The 22,251-nt window shown below is 43.1% G+C and overlaps 1 protein-coding gene across 3 annotated transcripts in view; it reads right to left on the minus strand.

Annotated features, from left to right (window-relative positions):
* The window catches only part of macrod2 (mono-ADP ribosylhydrolase 2), a 395,447-nt gene that overhangs the window by 262,727 nt on the left and 110,469 nt on the right, over window positions 1–22,251 (minus strand). For all 3 annotated transcript variants that reach the window (XM_069145006.1, XM_069145005.1, XM_069145007.1), the window contains one exon: window positions 13,140–13,169. In XM_069145006.1, the coding sequence (XP_069001107.1) occupies window positions 13,140–13,169 (30 nt within the window). The remainder of the gene's footprint in view (window positions 1–13,139; window positions 13,170–22,251) is intronic.

Here is a 22,251-nt window from a genome sequence, read left to right on the forward strand (position 1 = left end):
CACCTCCGGTGATCAATAAAAAATTCACAAGCTAATCCTGTCTAACACCTACGCCTAGGAATAAAATAAACCCTGCACAGAGGAAAGACTGTTGTGTTCGGATTAAAGCAATGCTAGTGTGCACATTGTTTTTCCACCGGTTCTGTTGGCATACTCACTAAAAGTCTCTGCATGTTTCCAATCAGCATGGTAGCCATTTTAAATGGCAGCAATAAAAGCACAGAGATCTTGCAGGAATGTAAAAAGCTCCAATAAAATAAAACGCATGATTTAATGACCATCTGTTGGGTGCCAGTGCAGTCCTTGCTGCGACATGCTTTGTGAATGATCAAAGGCAGCGTCCGCATCGAGAGCGATTCACCTCAGGAGGCACGCCTGGGAATTAACAAGCCACCCAGCGCAGATCCGTTTTCCATGCAGTTGGGCTCTTTTGACTCTTTAACTGGTCTTCCTCAGTCTCACATGCAGGGAGAGAGGGAATAAAATAATGCAATAGACACAACAATCTCGCCCTGCAAACTGTGAAGCTCCCATGTAAACAGAAACACACTTAAAAGTTTGAAATGCATTTGTAGAACAGCCCAGCGGAATGAATGAAAGAGCTGCGTATTATCAAGATGTTTTTACTTTTACTTTCAGAGTAGCCCTGCCATCAGCTGCTTATGTTTATAGCCTTCCTGAGTTACTCTAAGAGTCCATTTTGGTGTTGAGGGACGGATGCCAAATGACCAATCAGCACTTAAAAGAAGCATAGAGAGAGAGAGAGAGAGAGAGAGAGAGAGAGAGAGAGAGAGAGAGAGAGAGAGAGAGAGAGAGGCATGCTGATGTCCACAGACAGACATTCCAAAACACCCTGCTCTTATCTCATCAAGGCTCAGTAAATAAACCATTTAACAGCGGAGACACTCAGGACTACAGAGACAGTCAGTGTGACTGTCCTGGTCCAGGAATAACACGGAGAGCGCATACAAACAGGGAAGCCCAAAGATCACACACAAAATTGTATTAACACTCATGGGTTAATATTAAAGTAAAAAATAAAAAGAATAAATCTCAGGAGGATGACAAAACAGAACAACCACTCCACTGGTGTAGCACACGCTTCAGAGATTCACCATAAGGCATGACAAATCTCATGTGGGCTCCAAAGACACGGCATAAAAACACACTCAAACACCACAGTGTTAGAATCATTAACATACACATCCATGGGCTGACATATGTCTTTTATCTTTCCTTAATTATTCATCCTTTTTTCTGCGTGTCGGTCTGTCAGTGAGACCGTGCGCAGTATTTAACATGCTGAGGGGACACATGTCCACCCCAAACGCCACAGAACAAATTCGCTACTTTGTTTGCGTTCACAGCTCATTTGGCCCAATCCATGTTTTGGCATTCTGTTATTGTCACGCTTGGTGAGGTTTTTCTCCGCTGCCCACCGAGACAAACGTTGCGGGGGCTGTCAGCTGGGGCTCGCATTCACACTCTCTCCTGCAGTATTTCCTTCAGTGTCACTTTTTCATGTCGAAAACAGCTACTGTGGATTGGTGCTCGTGCCTAATCTTTGGGGCGTTGCCAAGGCACTTTGAAGGAGCGAATATTAAATTTCAAACGACTGATGAGTGATCTACGAGGTAAAGTTGAAGGAGAAGTGACATTAAGGTCAAAAGTTTCCTCTTCTTTTTACCCCTCATCCCACCCACATCTTGACCTTTCTGGGGGGGTCAAACAGACACACTATAGCCACAATCAATGTTACAGCTGTGTGTGCTTTCTCGTGCCCCCACCACAAAGACAGTCCCACGCCTACATATATACAGGCTCTCATTTATTTCGGCCACAGCACCCACCCTCTCAATGCTGTGACGATTGGAGAGCCTTGAGAAAGTGTCAGTGTGGTGTTGATCACCCGAGCAGCCATGGAGGGACATGTTCTTGTTTGCAGTCTCACAGGTGGAGCTTGCTGGTGGTGGGAATGTCCCAGCTGGTTTAAAAGGTCTAATCTCCCCGAGCTAGCGGCAGTCCATCCTCCCACTGCCTGTAAACACAATGGCTCCCTATGGTACTGAGCTGATTTCTGTTTCATCAGGGCCAGGACTGGAGTTAGTGGAGAGGAGCTCTGCCTCTCGCTGTTTGACGAACTTGTTTATTTTCCCTGCGCATGGGAGGCCAACAACAAACTGATTGGCAAGCGGAGTGTTTATCAGAGATTTAGGAAGCAGTCGCGATGATGCCGGTCAGTCAGTCGGTGCTGCACCAAAGCCATAGCAAAAAGCTTAATTAGAGCTTCCTGAAAATAACGTCTTGATACCAACCCCCCATAATGCCCGTGCCCATTATTACCGCTAAGTATGCTCCTCCATCAATTATGGCATGTGCTAATGCGAGTCTCACAGTAGAGAGCCAACATGTTTCAGTGGGCTCAAATAGCTTTGCTGCACTCTCCCACTAAGAAATGATTTTTTTTCCCAGCAGACACCTCTGCACATGCCCAATACAGAAAGGAACAAATATACCAGTATTAATTGGTTTGTGTATACCTACAACTCAATTAAAATTCTGAAACCTCGCCCTCTAAAGATGTGCTCCCAGAATAAACAGGATTCTACATATAAATGACATCTTTAGTCTATTCTATTTACAAAATTTGACGTTATTTTCACTTATTATTTAACTGTAAAGCTAACTGAACTACAGTTTAAGTTCCACCTGCTATTTCCCTCTGTAGTGAAAATATATAAATAGGCATCGAGAAAATGAGAAAACATTACGCAAACTGTTTTCCTCTCACCACCACCCACTATGTCTGACATCTGTTCTCCACCTCCACCACACCTTTCACTCGGCGTATCCTTCCGTTATTCTTCATACCACCTTTTTCCTCTTTAGTTATTCCTCACCTCTCTCTTCTCCTCCTCTCGGTCTCTCTCTCGGTCTCTCTCTCGGTCTCTCTCTCTACGTGAGATCGTGTGCCTCTCCTCTGAGATCTGTCAGTGCACACACTGTGACTGCAGTGTGCGGGTGATAATGAAGTGTCTGGGAAAAGAGGATTAGGTGGAGTGGCGGGCATCATCCCTACGGTATAAACGCTCATCTCTCCCTCAGGAAGGACACATGGAGCGTCTTTCACCTCGGTCCGACTACTTGTCTCGGTGACACTCTCGGCTCGCATACTACGATTGCTGCTGTGGCCCTTAGGAGGCAACAGTGAGGGGGTTAAGGCAGCGACGGGCCCTGCTCCTAGGGGACGCTTGGTGTTTCATCCTCTGACACCCGTCTGTTTATTCTGCACAGTCAGGCTGAGAGGAGCATAACAGGCACTGGGAACGTGAACGATCTTCACCAGGGGAACAGGCAGATACAGAGAGAAAGATAGATAGAGGGTGAGAAGGAGACAGAGAGGGAGAGGAAGAGAGGAAGCGAGAAACACCTCCTCTTCCTTGTGGTCTGACAAAAAATATGACAGCTTTCCTCTGGAGCTTGCTCTGCCCTCCCTGGGCTCAAACCTTCCTTGTAGGCAAGTGGCCTGTCAGACACAGCTAACTAGGCTGCCCCGTGAGAGATGCAGAAAGCTTGACAGTTTGTTACGAGTTGGCAAAAGGCCACCGTAGCAGGTCAGTCTCTGCACAAGAAGTGTCAAAGAAGTGCCACTAATCAGCAGCCAACCAGCACTTTAGAGATGTTCACGTGAATATTCTGGTTGCTTTACACCCACAGCTGCTTCAAAGACTCATTATCAGCGCACTGTCACACACAAGCCTCAGATTTAAACACCACCTCTGTGCTACTGGAAACTTCAGGTACTTCAGAGCAGATAGAGTGCTGTGTGTTTGTTTATTAATGCTATTGTCATGGATAGTGGTTTGTGGGCATGAACTATTTCAGCAGTGCAAAACACCAATTGTGCATATATATACTGCACCTCTGCGGTTAAGGTCAATGAACCAGCTAGAGTCAACATAGCAGAATGGTACACGGTACATTTACATCTCACAATGCAGCTCAGTAATTTAGTAATTGTAGTGATTAAACAAAAATGAACTACCACACCTACATGGTATTAATGATCTGTGTTGCTTCCCTCCCACCAGCACTGTGTGGTCTCGTGTTGAAAACTGAAACAGGTCAGGACCCGACAGCCGGGTGGTGAGGGCAAAGAGCACATGGGTGCAAATATTGTCAGTGCCGAGTCCCCGGGTTCAATTACCCTGGAGCTGAGTCTTTACTGCATGTCATTCCCCTGCTCTCTTTTCCTACATTTCCTGTTTGTCTACACTGAGCTATCTGAAAACAGGAAAAAATGACAAAAACAATCATGTTTAAAAACAATTGTAACTGGAAACAAAGGGAGAAACTATACCACCTCAGGGTCATGCACTGAAAACCACAATGAAACAACAGTAACACACTTCTTTTAAGTATGTGCTGTATGCAGTATTCATATAAAGACTTTCAAACTTCTTTTTTTGTTGAAAGTTGATGGCTGCTTGGACGAGGTTATTCCACCTGGCCCTGGAGCTATTTATTGATTTATTGGCTCTGCTTAATGGCAATGTAGTACTAATTTCTTCCATTGATTTCTACTGGGCCTTCAATTACCTTCATCACTATTAAAGAGAAGATGGCATGGAGGAAATACCTGTGTTAAGGAGTTCAATTCTATTAAAACTGCAACGTCGTCAGAACCCGTAGTTTTGATGCAGAACCGCTCGGTGTTCGGTTAAAGTTCTACATCAGGAAACCTGATTTCATTAGATGCTGGGATGTGTATTTCTACCCTTTTGTTTGCCTTTTGTCCCACCTGTCTAGTGTCCTTTTAATATACACTTTGTAAAAAATTCTACCACATGCAATCCGAGTAACGGTTTTCAAAATAACTGGGTTTCATATGATTGGTATACTGGCACGTCAGCCGCCTCTGAATCACGTGTGAGCATGTGTGCGTAAGCTCCCGTAGCCTCATGTGATGTCCTTGTAATAGCCTTGCCATGATTGGTGCGACTACGGGACGGGGTAGTGCCTTGCTAAGAACTGTCCCCATCTGTCACATCTCATCAGTCCATCGTGCATTGCTGGGGGCAGCAGGACCAAAACTGACCACTGAGTCAACTGACAAGACAGCTCAGCATCCAGTTATCCCAGAAAAAGAATCACACAGGCGCGTGCGCGCGCACACACACACACACACATGCACACACACACACACACACTTTTAAATTCAGACAGGCAGGCAGATATGCCATCGTGTAAGCAAATGCGTGCACACTCACGCACACACACCGCCATGAGAGCGCACAGTCAGAGGGATACATATAAGTGATACATGCAGACACATGCATGCAAAAGGAAATTGACAGTGCAGTGAAGTGTGTGCAGCATCCACCCCCCAAAGCAGCCGCAATAAAGTGCAGGATACAAATGTGCTCTGACACTGGGGTTGGTAATGCTTTGAGTTGTCTAAAATCTTAACAACTGACCCAGAAATACTGGTGGACAAGAGGGGGGGGGGGGGGTTCAAGGTACGGGAGGAGGTCATGTGTGATGCAATGTGGAAGAGAACTAAATTGACACTTTCTTGCCCACTTCTCAAGCCCTGCGGTTGTATTTTCACTTTGGGTACAGTGAGGGGTGACAGATTAAGGTGGACGAGTTTTAAACCAGAGTGAAAGTCATTTGTTGTACAAAAGCAAGTGAATGAATAAGTGGTTGGAATAGACGTGTTGTATGATTGCAAAATATCACTCTTCCTCTTAGACAGTGAGAGCGAGGGAGCACAAAACAGAGTGAGAGAGGCTGCAGAGGTCAAACACAAAATAAAACAAGCAGCTGCAATATGTTTACAGCAGCAACCCTGAGGGAAGGAGAGGACGCGACTGCAATATTACGATATTTATTTTCAGCTAAATGATTCTCCGAATTCAAGATAGCCTTCTGCATGATTTCCTGCAAAAGCAAAAAAAAAAAAAAAAAAAAAGTTCTCGCAAGAATGTATGGACCAGTAGTTTCAAAACAATCTCTTATAAACTTGATTAATGATAATTTAAACACCTTATAATCAAATAGCAGAAATGTAAAGGCACTCAAAGACTGGCAGTGCTAGCATTTCAAACCGATAAGACTCCAGGCTTTCTCAGTCCTCTGGTTCAATATACGCTGGGAGAGAATCTAGAGGAGTAAAGCACTCCACCTGAAATGACCCCTCAGTGGTGAAAGGCATGCGAGACTCTGTCAGCCTGAAAATGATACTGAAAATAGGTGGTTAGGACGCTGAGGATCTCTGGTGCAATTCTCCATCAGAGAGATACAACCCCATCTCCCCCCCCCCCCGGAGTCTCTCAGATTCTTAAATGCACTGTGGGCAAAAAAACAGGCTGTAAATGGCATGTTTTAACACTCTTTAAGGCCAAACAAAGGGGAAGAAAATGTGTATTTGATCTAGCTTTGTAGTCAACTTATGCAAAATTCCAAAACGCAAACACTAATTCAAATTAATGTTAAAAAAAAAAAATCTGTTTTACACAAACAGGAGAAACTACAGCTTTCAAGAATAATCAACGACAATCAAAAATACAACGTGCGTCATACAGACACTTTCTGACAGCTCCACACACACACTAGAGTGGTTTTCAGAAAACCATCGTTTTGACAGAAAAGTCCAACTGTGAGTGTCAGAGGAGAAACATCTCTTTGAGTGAGCGTGTCTCTGTGTGGCCCTGGTTAGCTCCAGAAAGCTCGCTACACAGCAGCCAGACAGCCGAGGCTCCATCCAGTTTGATATGCTGATATGTGCGCTGTTTAAAGTTAGACCCTTTCGCTCACCCGCACTGCGGTGCCAGAGATCAAGTGATGCCGTCAACTAGCTAATGACATGACTGCCGCAGGCAACGGCCGGCAGCTTGATTTATACATGGGGACAGAGATGAATGATTCATGGACTAAGAGGAGGATACACGTGGAAGCTATATGCTCCTCTCGCTCGCCCTTCGCCGCGGATACACACCTCCTCATAAACTCCTCGAAACACTCCCTTATGTCTCGTAAGGGCAGCATTACACAACTGACCAGTCCCGTTACGGCTGCTCATATTGACTCCTTATAAGACTCCTTTTGTCTCTACATTTTTTTTTTAGAACTGTCCCTCACCCTGTCCCCTCTTTTCCGGTAGGATTCATTGACTCCTTTGCCATTTCTTCGTCCCGTCCCATTAAAATGCAACGCTAACCCCAAATATGGAACCCACTGTTGTAGGATAAAATGAATGGCCCAATCACTCTGCATCAATTAGTCCATCCATCATTGATGATGGGAGGAGGAGGTAGAGGAGGGGGGGGGGGGGGTGTTCATGGTGACTGGTCTCTGTGGTGGCAGCAGGAAGGCAGAGATGGCATGAGAGAGAGAGAGATCTTTCACACAGAATGTCATTTACATCATTATTTAGCAAACTGCAGAGCATCAGATGACCTTGTCCTGCTAATTTCAATGGAATGTCCTCTAAATTACGTCAGCTCTGGAATAATTTGGTGCGGGGAGATGACAGCACGGGGATACATCTCACATGATAATTTTTCAATATAATGACTGATGCTTCCTCTTAGCTATCCACTGAGATGCCTGAGGTGGTTGACACCTCGCTGTACACAGAATAATGGTCACTTTTCATCACCTTCCTGTGAAACACAGAATCAACTTTTCTGATGCAGCTCCACTTGCCAGTGAGATAAGTGGTGTGTTGTGGCTTTCTTGATTATTATCCAGTCAGTGTACTGAGCTTCACATTTAATTAAGGCAACACAACAATTGAGTGCTAGCGTACAATGCGGTGTTAATACAGACCTCTCACGTAAAAGTTCCCTTCACTTTGAATTTGTAGAGTCAAGTTGTTTTATAATTTCACTAAGTGCAATTTGCAAAATTACTTGTCTGCTTATGCAAAAATGAGGCCAATTCAAATAAGGATTTTTTGTTTTGTTTTGTTAATCTTAATTATTTAAATGAATATCACCAGCTCACACAGATGGAAGAGGGCACACCCATATGTTGGATGGCGCTATGAAAAGCAAGCATTAAGAGTATGAATGTAAACCCCTGTCTTGAGCCGACTGGAATGAGAAACACTTATAAATATGGAGCACCTTCTTTGACTCACATACATATTAGAATATTTTGTGTTCCTAACAGCAGGGTTACTCCCAAACAGGAAGAAGAGACACACATACTGTATCAGCGCCACCTCAAACGCACTTTAAAAAGCACCTGGGACATTATGGCACAACTACGAAGCGGGCCGAGATCGGAGTGTAACTAACTCCCCTCTAAATATGAGGAGATAAGTAAATCCCAAGGGTACCCCGCCGACTGCAGAATCTTTGCATTCAATTTATCATTTTACATTATTTAGGCTACTCCGTGGGGAAATACGCTATCTGTGTCATAAGTTATGCTAATGGCTGTTACTACCATCTGTGAACTGAGGACCATCAGTCAAGCGTAGTGTGCAATATATGAGTTATGAGAATAATATGTAATCTCTGAGTGGTTAATTCGGGGGCTTCTGGTGGAGCTGCGAAAGGCCATCCAGTCCAAACCGTCACACAACACCATCCTATATCTCCATCTACACCCCTCTCCCCCTCCCCCCCCTTTGAGCGGAGCGCCATGCCCCCGTCACCTCCAAACTGCTCAATAAACAAGCCTCGGGCAGGACCCAGACTGAGGATAATGGTTCACCTGGAGGTGACAGGAAAAGAAAACAGAGCTCTTTGCATAACGAATGGAGATAGAGATAAGCAGAGTGAAGCACTTAGGAATCTTGATAAAGGATTATCCAAACATGTCTGAAACTGAATACATTGTCTTCTTTAAGCATACTGGAGCCCTGTGTTGTGGTAAGAGCCAGTCCTGCAGTTACTATATAGCTCTGCTGAATGTGCAGCTAAAGTTGTGTTTCTGTGGTCAGATAAATAAGCACACATTTTTTTTTAACATCTTACTCAAAGGTCAGAGCTAGCACTACATTATATTCCTTATGTAATTTTGAATTGTAATAAACAACAGGAGAGCGACTAAGCTTTGCCATGTCATGTCATCGTGAGTCCACTGTACATCTCATGACATCTTCAGAGACGGCAAAGAACCACGAGCACCACCACAGTGGGGCAAAATGACAAAGAGCATAATTAATCTCATGTTTTTATAATGTGTTGGTACTTGCCATGACTTGCACTGTTTAGGAAACTTATGGGAGGGGGGCGGGGGGGCTGAGGGCCCACAGCGCTTCAGCCTATATTATGTAAGCAATGACAAAGACTGGTGAGCTCAGTGAGCGTTAGCAGCCCGGGGTTAAATTAGCCCGAGTCAGGACACACAAAACAGCCGTGCGAGTGCCCCGTCGCTCAGCTGGAGCGGAGAGAGGAGGCCCAACCTGAGAAGAACGATTTGTTTGGGTGGTCTAGTTAAAGCCGAGTGCTAAATGGGCAACGGTTCTGGTTAGAATGCTAATGAGCCAATTCCCCTCCTGGATGGAGACATCAAAGGCGAGTGGAGCTCCCTCTCTCTGGCTACACAGGCCTTCATGGTATCATTACATGGCTCAGAGTGCGCTTGAATGCTTGTGTTTGTGTGTGTGTCGGTGTTGGTGTGTGTGGGTGTGGGTGACAAAAAAAGAGACAAATGGGGGGAGAAAGGCAGGATAGACAACATGATGCTTACATTAGGTCTATTCTTTTGGGACTGTGCCAGCATCCAGCCATGCTGCGACACACACCACACGAGCAACCTGGTACCATTCATAATTACCCTCTATTCACAGAGGCCTCATTTGGTGTGCTATTATCAGAGATCATTGTTATTTCCCTCTATGTATGTTTGGAATCCCGGTGAGACCGACATGTCTAACGTAGATAACAGTACTATTTTGGTTAACCCCATTGTGTACATAATACTGAAGACGTGCAACCCAGAGACAATTCCCATCAGTGATTTCTAAGGATTTAATAGAGCACCGGGGCATAAGAATCTTTTTTGTCTCCATAACTAATGCTAGAAATGAAGAAAAAAAAATGTTTTCTGGGTACAAAAAAAAAAATCTCACCCATGGCTTTACTTCCACATTTTCCATCTTTTTTTTAGACTCTCTGGCTCCAAGCCAACAAAACAATCACCTGTCTGTTTTGCTGAGACTACATATCAAACTTGAATTGATGTGATACACAGGGAAGTTAAGACCATTCTCCCCATATATATATATATATATATATATATATATATATATATATACACGGAAATAATAAAAAAAAAAAAATCCTTAAAGGCCAGGCAAAGCCAGCAGCACTCCCAGAAGTGTGTAGGTGGTAAACCAACTTCCATAAAGTGAAGACTTTTGTCCAGTTTTCACACACTGGCAGGAGGCCCACCTCCAGAACTGGGAGAACTGAGCATGGCTCAGGTGTGTGAGGCCAGCATGATGGATCATCCTGTTGTGAAGCTGCCCCTCTGCAGAGCCCTGAGAAGACAGCTGGGAGATAAGAAGGGCCCTATATGAGAGCACATCTCCTCTTCACATCGATCCTCGCCGCCACCGAGGCAGGAGGTCTTCACGTGCCAAACCCCAGATAGAGGTAGAGCGGGTGGGCCGGGTGACGGCACACAGAACAGTTTTGCAGGTTTAGCAGCCACCTTCGCGTGATAAAGACACTGGGAGATAAAAACCCCTCTTGGCCTCATGCAGATAAAAGACAATCGGCGTAGAGCTTTGTTTTAAGGGGAAAATAAAATGTTCGGCTCTCTGGTAGATAGTCTGTCTCTGGTTCTAATCATCATTCTGAACCACAGCTTAAAATAACAAACACGTCTCACAAGAATGCAAATATAACAAATCATAAAATGACACACTTGTGACTTGTGGTCATTATTAACACAAGAAATGTAAGTCGCAGCATTTTGGAGTTAATTGGCCTTGTATCTTGTGCCAGCAACTTGGCAGGAACTGCATCGCTGGGAGTCAATTAAGACTGAAAAGAGCCTTTGCTCTAAAAAAAAAAAAAAAATGGCACCCGCTACAATTAGAATTCCTCTGGAGTTAATAGGCGCAGCTGCAGGTCACAATCAACTGAAATGTTTTCTTGCGATGTATGACATTAATTGACACATAAGATCTCACGTTTCAGTGCTGACAGACGCAAATTCAACTTTACTTTTGTTGCTGCTGTGGAGAAACACGGCAATCTGTAACAGCTATTATTAGTTGGAGAAGAAACTGGATCAATCAACAAGGACAAGATTTGAAGAAGTGTAAGAAGGTGATTTGCTACAAAATAACAATAATGAAAATATAATAGCAAAGAAAATTGCCTCTTGTGTTTCTCTGTATGTGGTGAATCAATACTGAAAGTTGGCTGCAGCAATGACAGACACCAATCAAGATACCCTGCTTTACAGAGCCTGGCTTGGTTATGGAGACGTGTTTGCGACCTCTGCTCTCAATCACAGAGATTCTTGGAGCGGTTGTGCGGCGAGGGCCTCACCGTGTAGCTGATAGATTGGGATCCCACACTGCAAGTTTGCAGTCTTAACCATGTATCAGAGCGCCTATCAGATGAGATAAGGGCCACTCCAACCTGCATGATTAGATGTGAATAAGGTTCCAACAACTCTATATATACGCTCTAAGGGACACCATGTGCACTGAGCACTTAACTATGCGGCGGCTTTGAAGTTGCTTCATGCCCATTCTTTGCATCTGATGACTCATATTTGCCAGATGGTAAACTTTTATAACTAAATAAATATATAATACAGAAGCATTGTCTTGCAAGGCGCAGTATCTCTTGAAATATGCCAGTTTTTTTTTGTTGGTTTTTTTATAAACCAATTTCTAAAACTTCTCTATAGCAGGACGGTGTAATTTGGATGTTTGGCAGGTAAAATGGCAGCAAATGCAGTATAAGTTTTACACATCCACCCACATCAGTGCCTGAATTAGCTTAGAGAAAACAAACAAATGTGCAACGGTGGCCAAATAAATACACAGAAGTGTTTCCTCTACTACTGTCTTAGGAGGGCGCCAACGGGACCCGACTATTTATTTACGTAGTTCATGTGAACCCGTTTCATTTCAGCTCGTGAAAGTCACTCATGCGTTTTTTTTGTCAGTGAAAGTCATGCTAATTTGTCTGTTTCTCTGCTGTGTCTGTGTTTCATGAAGGGCGGGGTGGAGCCTCAGACATGCAGCGCGGCAGAGCAGAGGTGAACATAACTAGAGTTGATGACAGCTACAGACTGTAAAGAAAAAAGCACAATAAAAGCTTAAAGTTAAGCTATTAATGGACAAACCCAGACTTCAAACTGCTGAAAACCAGTCAAGCACATCTAAATACACCCTACCTGTGTCTACTGTCTAGTCAAACCCAGAGCTCCACCTGATCGCCATATAGACCTTCAACATACACCCTATAAGAGCATTTTTTTTTCTAAATAAATAGATTATATACATGTATTAGACAGATGTGCTGAGGTCTACTATCCCAGTTGGGACCACACTGTACAACTGAAGGCTGTCAGGACATACATTTAAAGTGACAGCCAACACAGATGGCTAAACAGACAAGGCTGAAGCAGTGACCTTATTTCATTGCCGTACCATTCCTACGTATCATCAAAAATCCCCCTCCGGACGGGAAAAATTAACATTCCACATGTAACTGGGTGCATCTCTACACCCTCTTCATATCACTGTGGTGAAGAATGATTATATCAATCATGTCACAGTAAAAAGTCAAATTTCAGGAAAGAACAGTGAGATTGGGCGGCAGTGTTCTTCTGGAGTCTACCCATTATGCCCACACCACAGTTGGCTGCCTCAGATTTCCTCCACTGCTTTGATGATAATATTTTTTGGCAGGCCACTAAAGTAATGACCATCTCTCAGTGTGGCACAGTGCAGGGTTCCTCTGCACTATGCTCTAATGTTTTGGCCTTACATGCGTCCACATTTAACACAGACACTCAAAACGAAATAGACACCAAAGTCTGCAGCGGACCCGGGTATGCCACATCTGATAAGTGCAGCTTCAACTGCTTTAATACAATAAGAACGAACAAACAATGAGACACCATAATGAAGAATAAAGGCTCCCACTCACCTCCCCCTCCACCCAGAAGACTGGAGTTTGCTGAAAAGAGAAAAAAAAAAACGAGTCAGTTAACTCCAAATATACATTAAACTAAACTCTTGATGATAATCCATGAAATGTATAATTTCTACCATTTGATAGACACATAAAACACAAATATAGCATCATTGACAATAGAAAAAAAATCCATCATTAAACCATGTTGTATTTTTTTCACACCAGGCAAACAAAACCTTTTGTTGTGGATTTTTTTTGGAAATCCCAGCAGTAGTGTTACTTGGGAAAGGACCAAGAAGGGTCCTGAAATTAATCGAATGAATGTGCAGTTCTGTTCCAGATTTTTGTATCCGTTTTTTTCTCAGTTAAACCCATGATCACACATTTGACTACACAGATAGCTTCCAAAAACAACCCAGTCTTCGCTTCTCCAGTAAACAAAAGTTATCACAGTGTGAGGCGGTGTTTTTCTTTAGATGCAGATTTTGCCGTGGGGTGTGATTGCTTCTCTCCAGAAACATGTCACACAAATCGATGCACATGAGCTGATAGGAACTCTTCAGCACAAGGCTTGTGATCTTAAAGAGCGAGGCTTGGTTCCTCACGTAAAATAGCGTAGATATGTAGAACAGCCTCACAGTGAAGCCGAGCTCACTGACGTGTGTTGTCAGCTTTAAGACAGTAGTTCAGTATTACCTCGCCCTGTGCTGTTCTGAATGACTGAATGCCCAACATTGACCGTAGTTTACCGGCTCAATTGAAGGTAGCTGTCAGAGTGATATCAGAGTGGGAAGTGGATCATTAAAAAATGAACCTATTTCCATTTTGCTCTGTCAGTCAGAGACATCCGTTGCACATGAGAGGAGAAAGATTAGAGGGGATTTAAAGTACATCTGTTAATTTGCCGGTTACTGAAAGGAGGTAGCCTCTGTGTTTGAAGAGCAGTTCATACGGCGGGCACTAAAAGAATCTTACATGGCAACATGCCTTTAATGATCTTCAGTTCCAGCTTCAGCATCAGCTATCATTAGCAGTGAACACTACCCCATTAAAAGCTTATTATTTCTCAAGAAACGTTTTTGTGCACAAGTAACAGATAATGAACATGTGATAGGAGGAAGGGCAATCCATGCCCAGCAAAGTCCTGTGGCTTTTCTTAGATTTTAAACTTGTTTTGCCTGATTACATGTAGAAAGCGACTTCTGGAGCTCACTCGGTTTCCACATGTTTCTATGGAACCATCATGGCTTTGCATTGTTCCCATTTGAGCACCACACATAAGAGTGGGCTCGACAAAGAAAACTCTCCCACTGCAGAATTTGCTTCATCAAAGGGCTTTTGTTACAGTGAGAGAGTGTTTGTTTGTGTGTGTGTGTGTGTGTGTGTGTGTGTGTGAGAGAGAGAGAGTGAGCACATCATACGCAAACAAAAAACAGCAGCTCAAACAGGGATGTACTGACAATCCACTGTCATGTTTACAATAGCACCTCTCGAGGTTTTTCTGTGATGAAAAAGACACTCGTGCTCTCGCAGCCTTTGTTTAGCTCTGGAATCTGTCAGCTATCAACAGCGAGCACATGACTCAAATGTGCATCATGCAGCCTTCTGCAACCAGGTTGGGGAAATTTCTGTTCAGATTTGAAAAGTAGTTAGAAATTGTAAATATTTTTGAAAATGATGGCTGATTTCAAGGTAAATGCTTAACAATATTTAAGAAATGTTCATCAGTATATGTAACGTTTCTTGTGACGTAAATAATCTTTTATCAGCACAATGAAAGTAACAGTTTCAGTGCCAGTTCAAAGTAAATGAATAGTAAGGTAGTTTTCAGCAAAGTCTATCATCCCTGTCTAGTCTCCTGGGGAGTCTTCCTTTTCCTGAGCTATTAAAACACTGGGGTTTAATTACCTGACATTATGGAAATGCATGCCTGAGGGGGGCGCTTCATTTACTCCACACCTAATCAGAGATTGGAGATGTGGTTGCTAATCAGTCTGACACAACTCTCCTGCATATGTGTGTGTGTGTGTGTGTGTGTGTGTGTGTGTGTGTGTGTCTCGCAGTAGTGGTAGTATTGAACTGGGTAACTGAGATGTCAGATGCTTCCTGACCACATGTGACTTGGTGTGGCAATAGCCCGCTGCGAGATGAAGATCGTTCTCATCTTCACTGTGGGTTTGATAAATATGTAAAAAGAGGAAGATGAAAATTCGTGCCTTGTCAGTTCCCCTCTCCCTGCATCCTCTCTGTTACTGATCAGAATGTCACGAAACATTTGAGCTGTTTATCTTCAAGAACAATGTGCTGCTTATACACTCAAAACATCTGCAACCTACAAAGTGGGTGTGCTCAAACCACATCCTGTACATATCAGGGGAGATATACAATTCCCAAATAGGGACCGTCTTTAACCTCCTGCACAACAGAGAGCAGCACCAAAGGCTGACTTTGTGCCTTATTCAGACAGACTTGCCTGAAAGGAGCTTCAATTATACCGAGTCAAAAATCAAAACAGAAATCCATATTTGGCCAAATCTATCCCATGATGTATATTTTATAGCGTGTGTATTAATTATGAACTAGTTCCCCTTTGCTGTTTTGCCTGCCCTGGGCTCAGTCTGGCTATCTTGTGGAAGATCAACACATTTCTGCCTTTAGGGAAACGGTGAAAGAGCCAACAATTATTATTATCAGAAGATCATTATCTGTTTCTTCTACAGTGGTTGAGTGTATACATGTGCAGTTGTCTCTTTGAATGCATGTTTAATGGCTTTTTGACTTTCCCATCCTCTTTATAGCTTCTGCCAGTGTGTCTGCCCCCCTCGAGAATTTCATGAATCAATTTTCATCCGAGGACAGATCAGACCACATCTTCATTTCTAAAAGAACTGAAAGACTCCCATCACATTAGACAAAATACAGCAGTGAGCTCGAGTTTTGAACTGGAATATTTCTTGAGGCAGTAAAGGTAAGGCTTAAAGGTTTGCAATGACCCAGATAATGAGAGGAAAGTGTAAAGCCAAAGGAGCAGGCTATAACTTGGGAGTTTGTAAGGAGTGCTGGAGTGTCATCCCAGTAGTAACCACAACACGGGTCATAAATCTCAGTGGAAACGCTCCCCAGACTGGCTGGGGAAGGTGGGTCATTAGGACCTGCTGGTCCATGCCATTAGGCTGGCCCATCAAACACATGCCTGAACTGTCACTGTGGAAACACCCACTTCCTGTCTGCCCTTTGAACTCTTAACCTCAATGGCAACCTCCTGTACCCCCTCAGCCAATGAAAATGTAGTGGTGCCACTGTGTATTTTCACAGCAAGAAATATTGATAACAGAGCCCCAGCCAGACAGTGTGACAGGCCCAGTTTATGAATTGTGGCAGTGCATCAAGTCGCCAGCACAGGCAGAAAGAATGGTGAAACCACTCTCTCGTGTCAGTGTGTCAAGATATTTGCAGAGCATTCATAAAAATGGCTTGTGTGCACTTCAAGTGTGTGCATCCTGTGTGTGCAGAGGGCACTGAGGCATGGATCTGGGTTGCATGTTTGGTGTCATCAGCAGACCCCGAGATCACGCAGTTAAATGGGAAGTGCTGGTGCATAACCACAAAACCTCGAGGCAGTAAATAGATCCACTGTTTGCCTTCTTGTCTCCGCTGCCTCAACTGAACCCCTCGAAATGTGCTCCACCAAATGCACACTCACCTTATGCTTAGCAGCCTCTCACATGCCTTTCAGCAAGCTCAGAGGTTAATAGTGTACTCAGCTGTGACTCTGGGATAAAAGGTGGGGTACAGAACCTAATAAAAAAAAAAGTTTTATAGTCCAGGTTGCCTGCTCTGTTGGCGAGTCAAAGAAATCTTGGTGCAATTTTTCATAGTAACCAGAGCCAGAACTGAAATGTAATGCTACTGGCTCATCTGTGTCTGCAGCGGGCACAGGTCTGTTATGTCATACATATGCGACGGCCTTTTGTTCCATCCTCTTTCATACACCACTGGGAGCTCTACAGAGGCAAACCTTCTTGTCTGTTTGGGTTGTTTTACCTACTGATATGGTCATTTTTCCTTGATTTTTGTACTTCTAGCCTCAACGTTGTTAAATGGTTTATTTTTTGCATGTTTGGTGGAGCCCACATACAAAGTTAAAACAGTTGGCACATGTTCTATAGAAACTGCGTGCTGCTTCACATCACTCACTGCTGCTTCTAAATTGTGTTATACCAGCCCAAATAAAATCTGACTTTACACACACAAACTGTCACAAATAAAAGCTCGAATTAGGTCAGCAGAGCTGCTCTTTGTTACCAGGAGCCACGTTTCTTTTCTTCTATTATTCTGCTTTAATTAGAAATCATATTTCCAGCTACTTTGACAGGCAACAAATTAGCATCTCATAAACAATGAACTGCAAATAGAAGTCCTTGAAAACAAATTGTTCAGAGAAACAGAACCAGATCACTGCAGACTTAGTTGACACTTAGATGGTCATTAGATGTTCCTCTTCATAGTGCTCTGATGTCGAACATGTCAGCTTTCAATGTCGATGTTCAAAGAGTCAGTGGAGTGAAGGACTTTGGCAAATTCTTTTTGAGAGGAATAATGTGCTGTTCCACACAGAGACACTTTCCACTCCACCAGCCTTCTTAACAAGCGCTGATACTTTGTGTCGTACACACACACACACACACACACACACACACACACACACACACACACACACACATAATTACAGGCGCATGTGCAAGTACACACGCATGTTTGTGCTCGTACACACCAACACAACTAAATACAACTGGAAATATTCAAGCTACGAGATATCTAAAGTAACCCATTTCATGTCTGTGGAGCCCTGTGTTAAACTGAGGCAATTCTAACCTTTAATGATGGAGGCTGTTTTGCTTTTAGTAGCTGCCGAAATTCGCACAAATAGAAATAAAACTTAAATGAGCCACCAGTTATGAGATGAGAGAAGCGAGGCAACAGTGGAATTTCTTATTTGTGGCACATTAAAAATGTATGCTGCACCACACAAGCTGCCTCGCCTGATAATACTGGTCGGCATTTTTGTTCTTTATAGCCTCTGCTGGTCCCTGAGGAGCCTGACTGTTCAGACGAACTTGTGGCAGAGGTGGCACAATCCCAGCAGCACATGCTGGTTCAGTTACATAGTCGGCTGGTTCATGCGGGGCGGGGCGGGGGGCTCATGAAGTATATGACTTCAGTTTGAATTTACCGCATTTTACTTGTTTGCATACATTTGAATGGTGTGTCTTTGCAGTAACAAGAAAAAGAAGAAACCTCCTAATAAAGTTGCACACCTGGAATTGCATTACATCATTATATCAAATTTAATCGAGCAAAGGGGTTTTCTGCTTTGGAAACATTTAGGTGAATCCTTGTTGCTGATGGTATTTTTCATTCATTTAGTTGTTTCATTGAGTTTGTGCAGGTCACATAAAGCAGGTCTCACTTCTCGTGTATCAATGCATTAACATGCCATAAAAATACCAGGCTATATTTTAAAGGTGAAAGTGCGCGGTTTAAAGCGCAGGGTGCAAATGCTTTTAGGACGCGTTCAAATCCAGTTTGCGAGTTTAACAATGATCTAAGCACAAAGTAAGACACGCCGTTCAAAGGGGTGGTACTATGTTAATTAATCATATGTGGTTTAGACGCAACATGAAATAAACCAATCACAGTGCCATCTCCCATTCCTCTTAAAGTCAGGTCCACCTGCACCCTGGCGGATTGCTTTTACAACAGTGGATTTGCCAACTAGTAGGAAACAAGCTTCTATGCAGAGGAAAGATATTTGGATATTTGCTTGTGCACAGAATGATATACAAAATAATATTCTGCAGTTGTAATCTTTTCCTTTTTAATCTGTTGCATGTTTGAGTGCTGCTGTACATCACTGTGTGTGGAACATGCGCAGTGTACCCATGTTATACAACTACCCATGTAGGCCCATCTTGATAATGTGCCATTGACTTCAGAATTTTGTCGGTCAATTGCTTTTTGTTGCCTCAAGACAGGAATGCACCAACAACGCACCTCGCCACACCTGACTTTAAGACCATCAAGCCCTTAGATGCACTTACATGGGCACAAGTACATTTTGCCATCTAAACAACATGTGTGCTGGATGGGAAAATAACAACCGTGTCAGTCCAAAACTAGCAAAGACACTTTGCAAAGACCCCTGCTTTGCACCCGGTGTAATATCGAGCCCACAAACACAAAACAGCATGTTCTTATTAAAGCTCCGGAGAGAGGAGAGGTAAAATTATACCGAGAGGATTTTTGGTACCTTAAAACATAAGAATGTCTTCTTCTGGATAAAGTCTGTAAATAAAACACAGGAAATGTGTAAAATGTGGGACCTTTGATTTTACTCATTACAATAACAGGGGACCATGGTGGTTGCTTCTTAACCGTATTCATATTCTGTATATGTCATACTGCTGATAGTTGAAATTATGTTGTTTTTGCAGCGTCTTTCAAGAACTACGACACTAGTGTTATGATGTCTGAATGTATCAATGTGACAACAGGCTGGTGTCACAGTGATTAATCCCTTTCCTCCACAGGCTTGTCACCATCATAACAAAGCAACAATACCAGATGCCAAAGCCAGCCCACACGTCTATTGTTATAATTACCTGACCTTCAAATCCACATTAATGAGCCCAGGATGATCCCATTCTCTTTCATCATTTGGCTTCCGAGCCCTCCTTTTATCTAACAAGGTCACCTTTCACAACACTGCATCTCCCTGAAATACACATCCCCCTCATAAATATACATCTACCTGCATCTGCTCAACCCCCCAATCCTAAAAAGGGAGCTTGGAGAAATTACAAGAAAATGAAGCTGTAGGTGGGCTGTGCAAAGCGCAAATTTGTATTTCTTCTGAAGTTGACACCAAGGGAAAGTCAATGCCACCAAAGTTAGACACAGAAAACAACTTTTTAACGATTGAAGTGTTACTTAATAATTGTTTGCAACACTAAAGACACAGCCTATTAGCATGAATAAGAAATACTCACTGCATAGGCTCTAAAGGCACAATGCAGGGGGGCATCGTGAGAGCAGGGTTCATTAGTTGAGATTTTTAATCTCAAATGCACTCTGGTTGTCTCAACAACAGAAAAATATCTGTGGTTTGTGTGAAACCACAAACACAACCTCAGAAAAACAACAATTTCAGACCATAGTTGAATTTCTAGAATTTGGAGGAAGTGAGCCCCACATGATATTAATATGGAGTGACTATTGAGACCCTGAAATTAAATCTCCAACAACTTAAAACATAGCAGTAAATAATATTGAGCAGGGAAACCAAAGCACCACGAATATTCACATAAATACTCAAATTACAGTACAATTAATGGCACGTGTAAATGTTTACAGTGGCATAAACACATATTTTAATGACATCTCAGCATGCCTCATTGCTCATGGGCTTTTCATGATGCAATTATAGCTTATAAGTGCATGTGATTAACGCTTACTGAAAAAATTCCATAAAGAAATTCAGCCAGGTATTCACTGGACAAAATACAAGATACAAAATGTTACATAACACAGCCAGATATTTCAATTGTGCATGTGTAGCAACTTTGAAGAGGCACCGTTATTTTCTGGTTGAAACTAAATAGGTTATTAGTAAACTTCACAGAGCCCAGTGTCACTGCAGAGCTCTGGCAGGATTTGGGCCAGCAGCTGCATGGTATGGATTTATCCCATTACGTTTCTAGATTTATGAGCCTCATATTAGTGCAGCCTCTTCCTTCGTGGTGATCCGGCCTGGTGGTATGGTAAAGACTTGCGGCCTCCTCTGGGTCTTCACAGACCACTACACCCGGCCAGGTACCCGCCAGGCAGCCAGACAGTTCCCCTAACTTTATCTAAAATAACATGGGTGGGATTTCTCAAGCCAGGGCAGCATTATATTAGAGATCCTCAGCAAGTAAAGTGAGTTTTCTGAATCAACTTTCACTTTTACATATCTCTTTCTATTGGTGGATCATAGAAGTCTGGAAATAAGGGTCTTGCCCTTGATAGCCGCGTCAAGGTATATATGAATTAGAGTCCATATAACTTAAGTGCAGAACATTGCATTAAGGAAGAGTGCATTGTCTTTTTTAACACTAACTGTACTTTAACTTCTCTTACTTCCTTAGCAAAATGCACTTAACGGGCACTCAAGAGAAATCTATTCCCACCAGTGTACATTTGATCACAGCGGTGTGAGTGTTGAGGTGATGTGTGAAGTGAGGCCTGGAAGTAGAAGCACGCCGTTCAGGTCACACAAGGTCTTTTTACAGGGCCTGTTCGAGGCGGGAAGGCTGTGCCGTTATTCTGCCTCACTGTTCAGTATAAGACATATGAATGAGGGACATTGTGTGACTACCTGCAGTTCTGACTTACCAGCAGAACAACAGACTTATCGCCGTCTGTGTAAAAGGGGAGTGGGTATTCAGGCATAACTTGGGACGAGACGCTGAAACTGTTATGTTAAGGCCAGTTCAGACTGAAAGATTCACAACGAGATGATTTGAAACTCACAACTACTCGCAATTTTTCAGTCTGCAACATTGCGAAAGCTGCCAGTTCACAACAAAGCAACGAGATGAGACGAGGTTACATCTCCACAGCAACGACTCTGTACTTCCGTTCTGAGAGCTGCCTTTTCAGGCTTTATTGCAAGAGGAAGTAATTTGTTACATCTGAAAATATGAATGACGATAGTTGCATTTTTAGGGGGGATGAAACTTTGAGAAAGGTTTTCCCCCCCTGTACTTTGTAATGGGCATAAGAAAGTTATCACCTCAAAGACAATTTCTTCCATCGTACCAGCTCAACTCACGGTTGTCCTGAGTCGTCGGACAAATTCCCAGGCTACAAAACGGCAACAGAATCAGTGCAGTCATACAAACAAGCCTTTGAATACAAGTAAGAATTGTAAAGGTTATTGCTTTCCTGCTCTATGAACATTAAAGCACAGAAAAGAAAAGACTGGGCTGACGGTGGTGCACTGATAAAATAGTTTGTTTTCTGCTTGTTAGATATTGTAGCTCCTATTAAAACTGTAATACAAAAAGATGGTTTTCACATGCAT

This window comes from Embiotoca jacksoni, unplaced genomic scaffold, assembly GCF_022577435.1.
Source record: "Embiotoca jacksoni isolate LCO1_2020_lvr unplaced genomic scaffold, fEmbJac1.0.p SCAF_12, whole genome shotgun sequence".
NCBI lineage: Eukaryota > Metazoa > Chordata > Actinopteri > Embiotocidae > Embiotoca > Embiotoca jacksoni.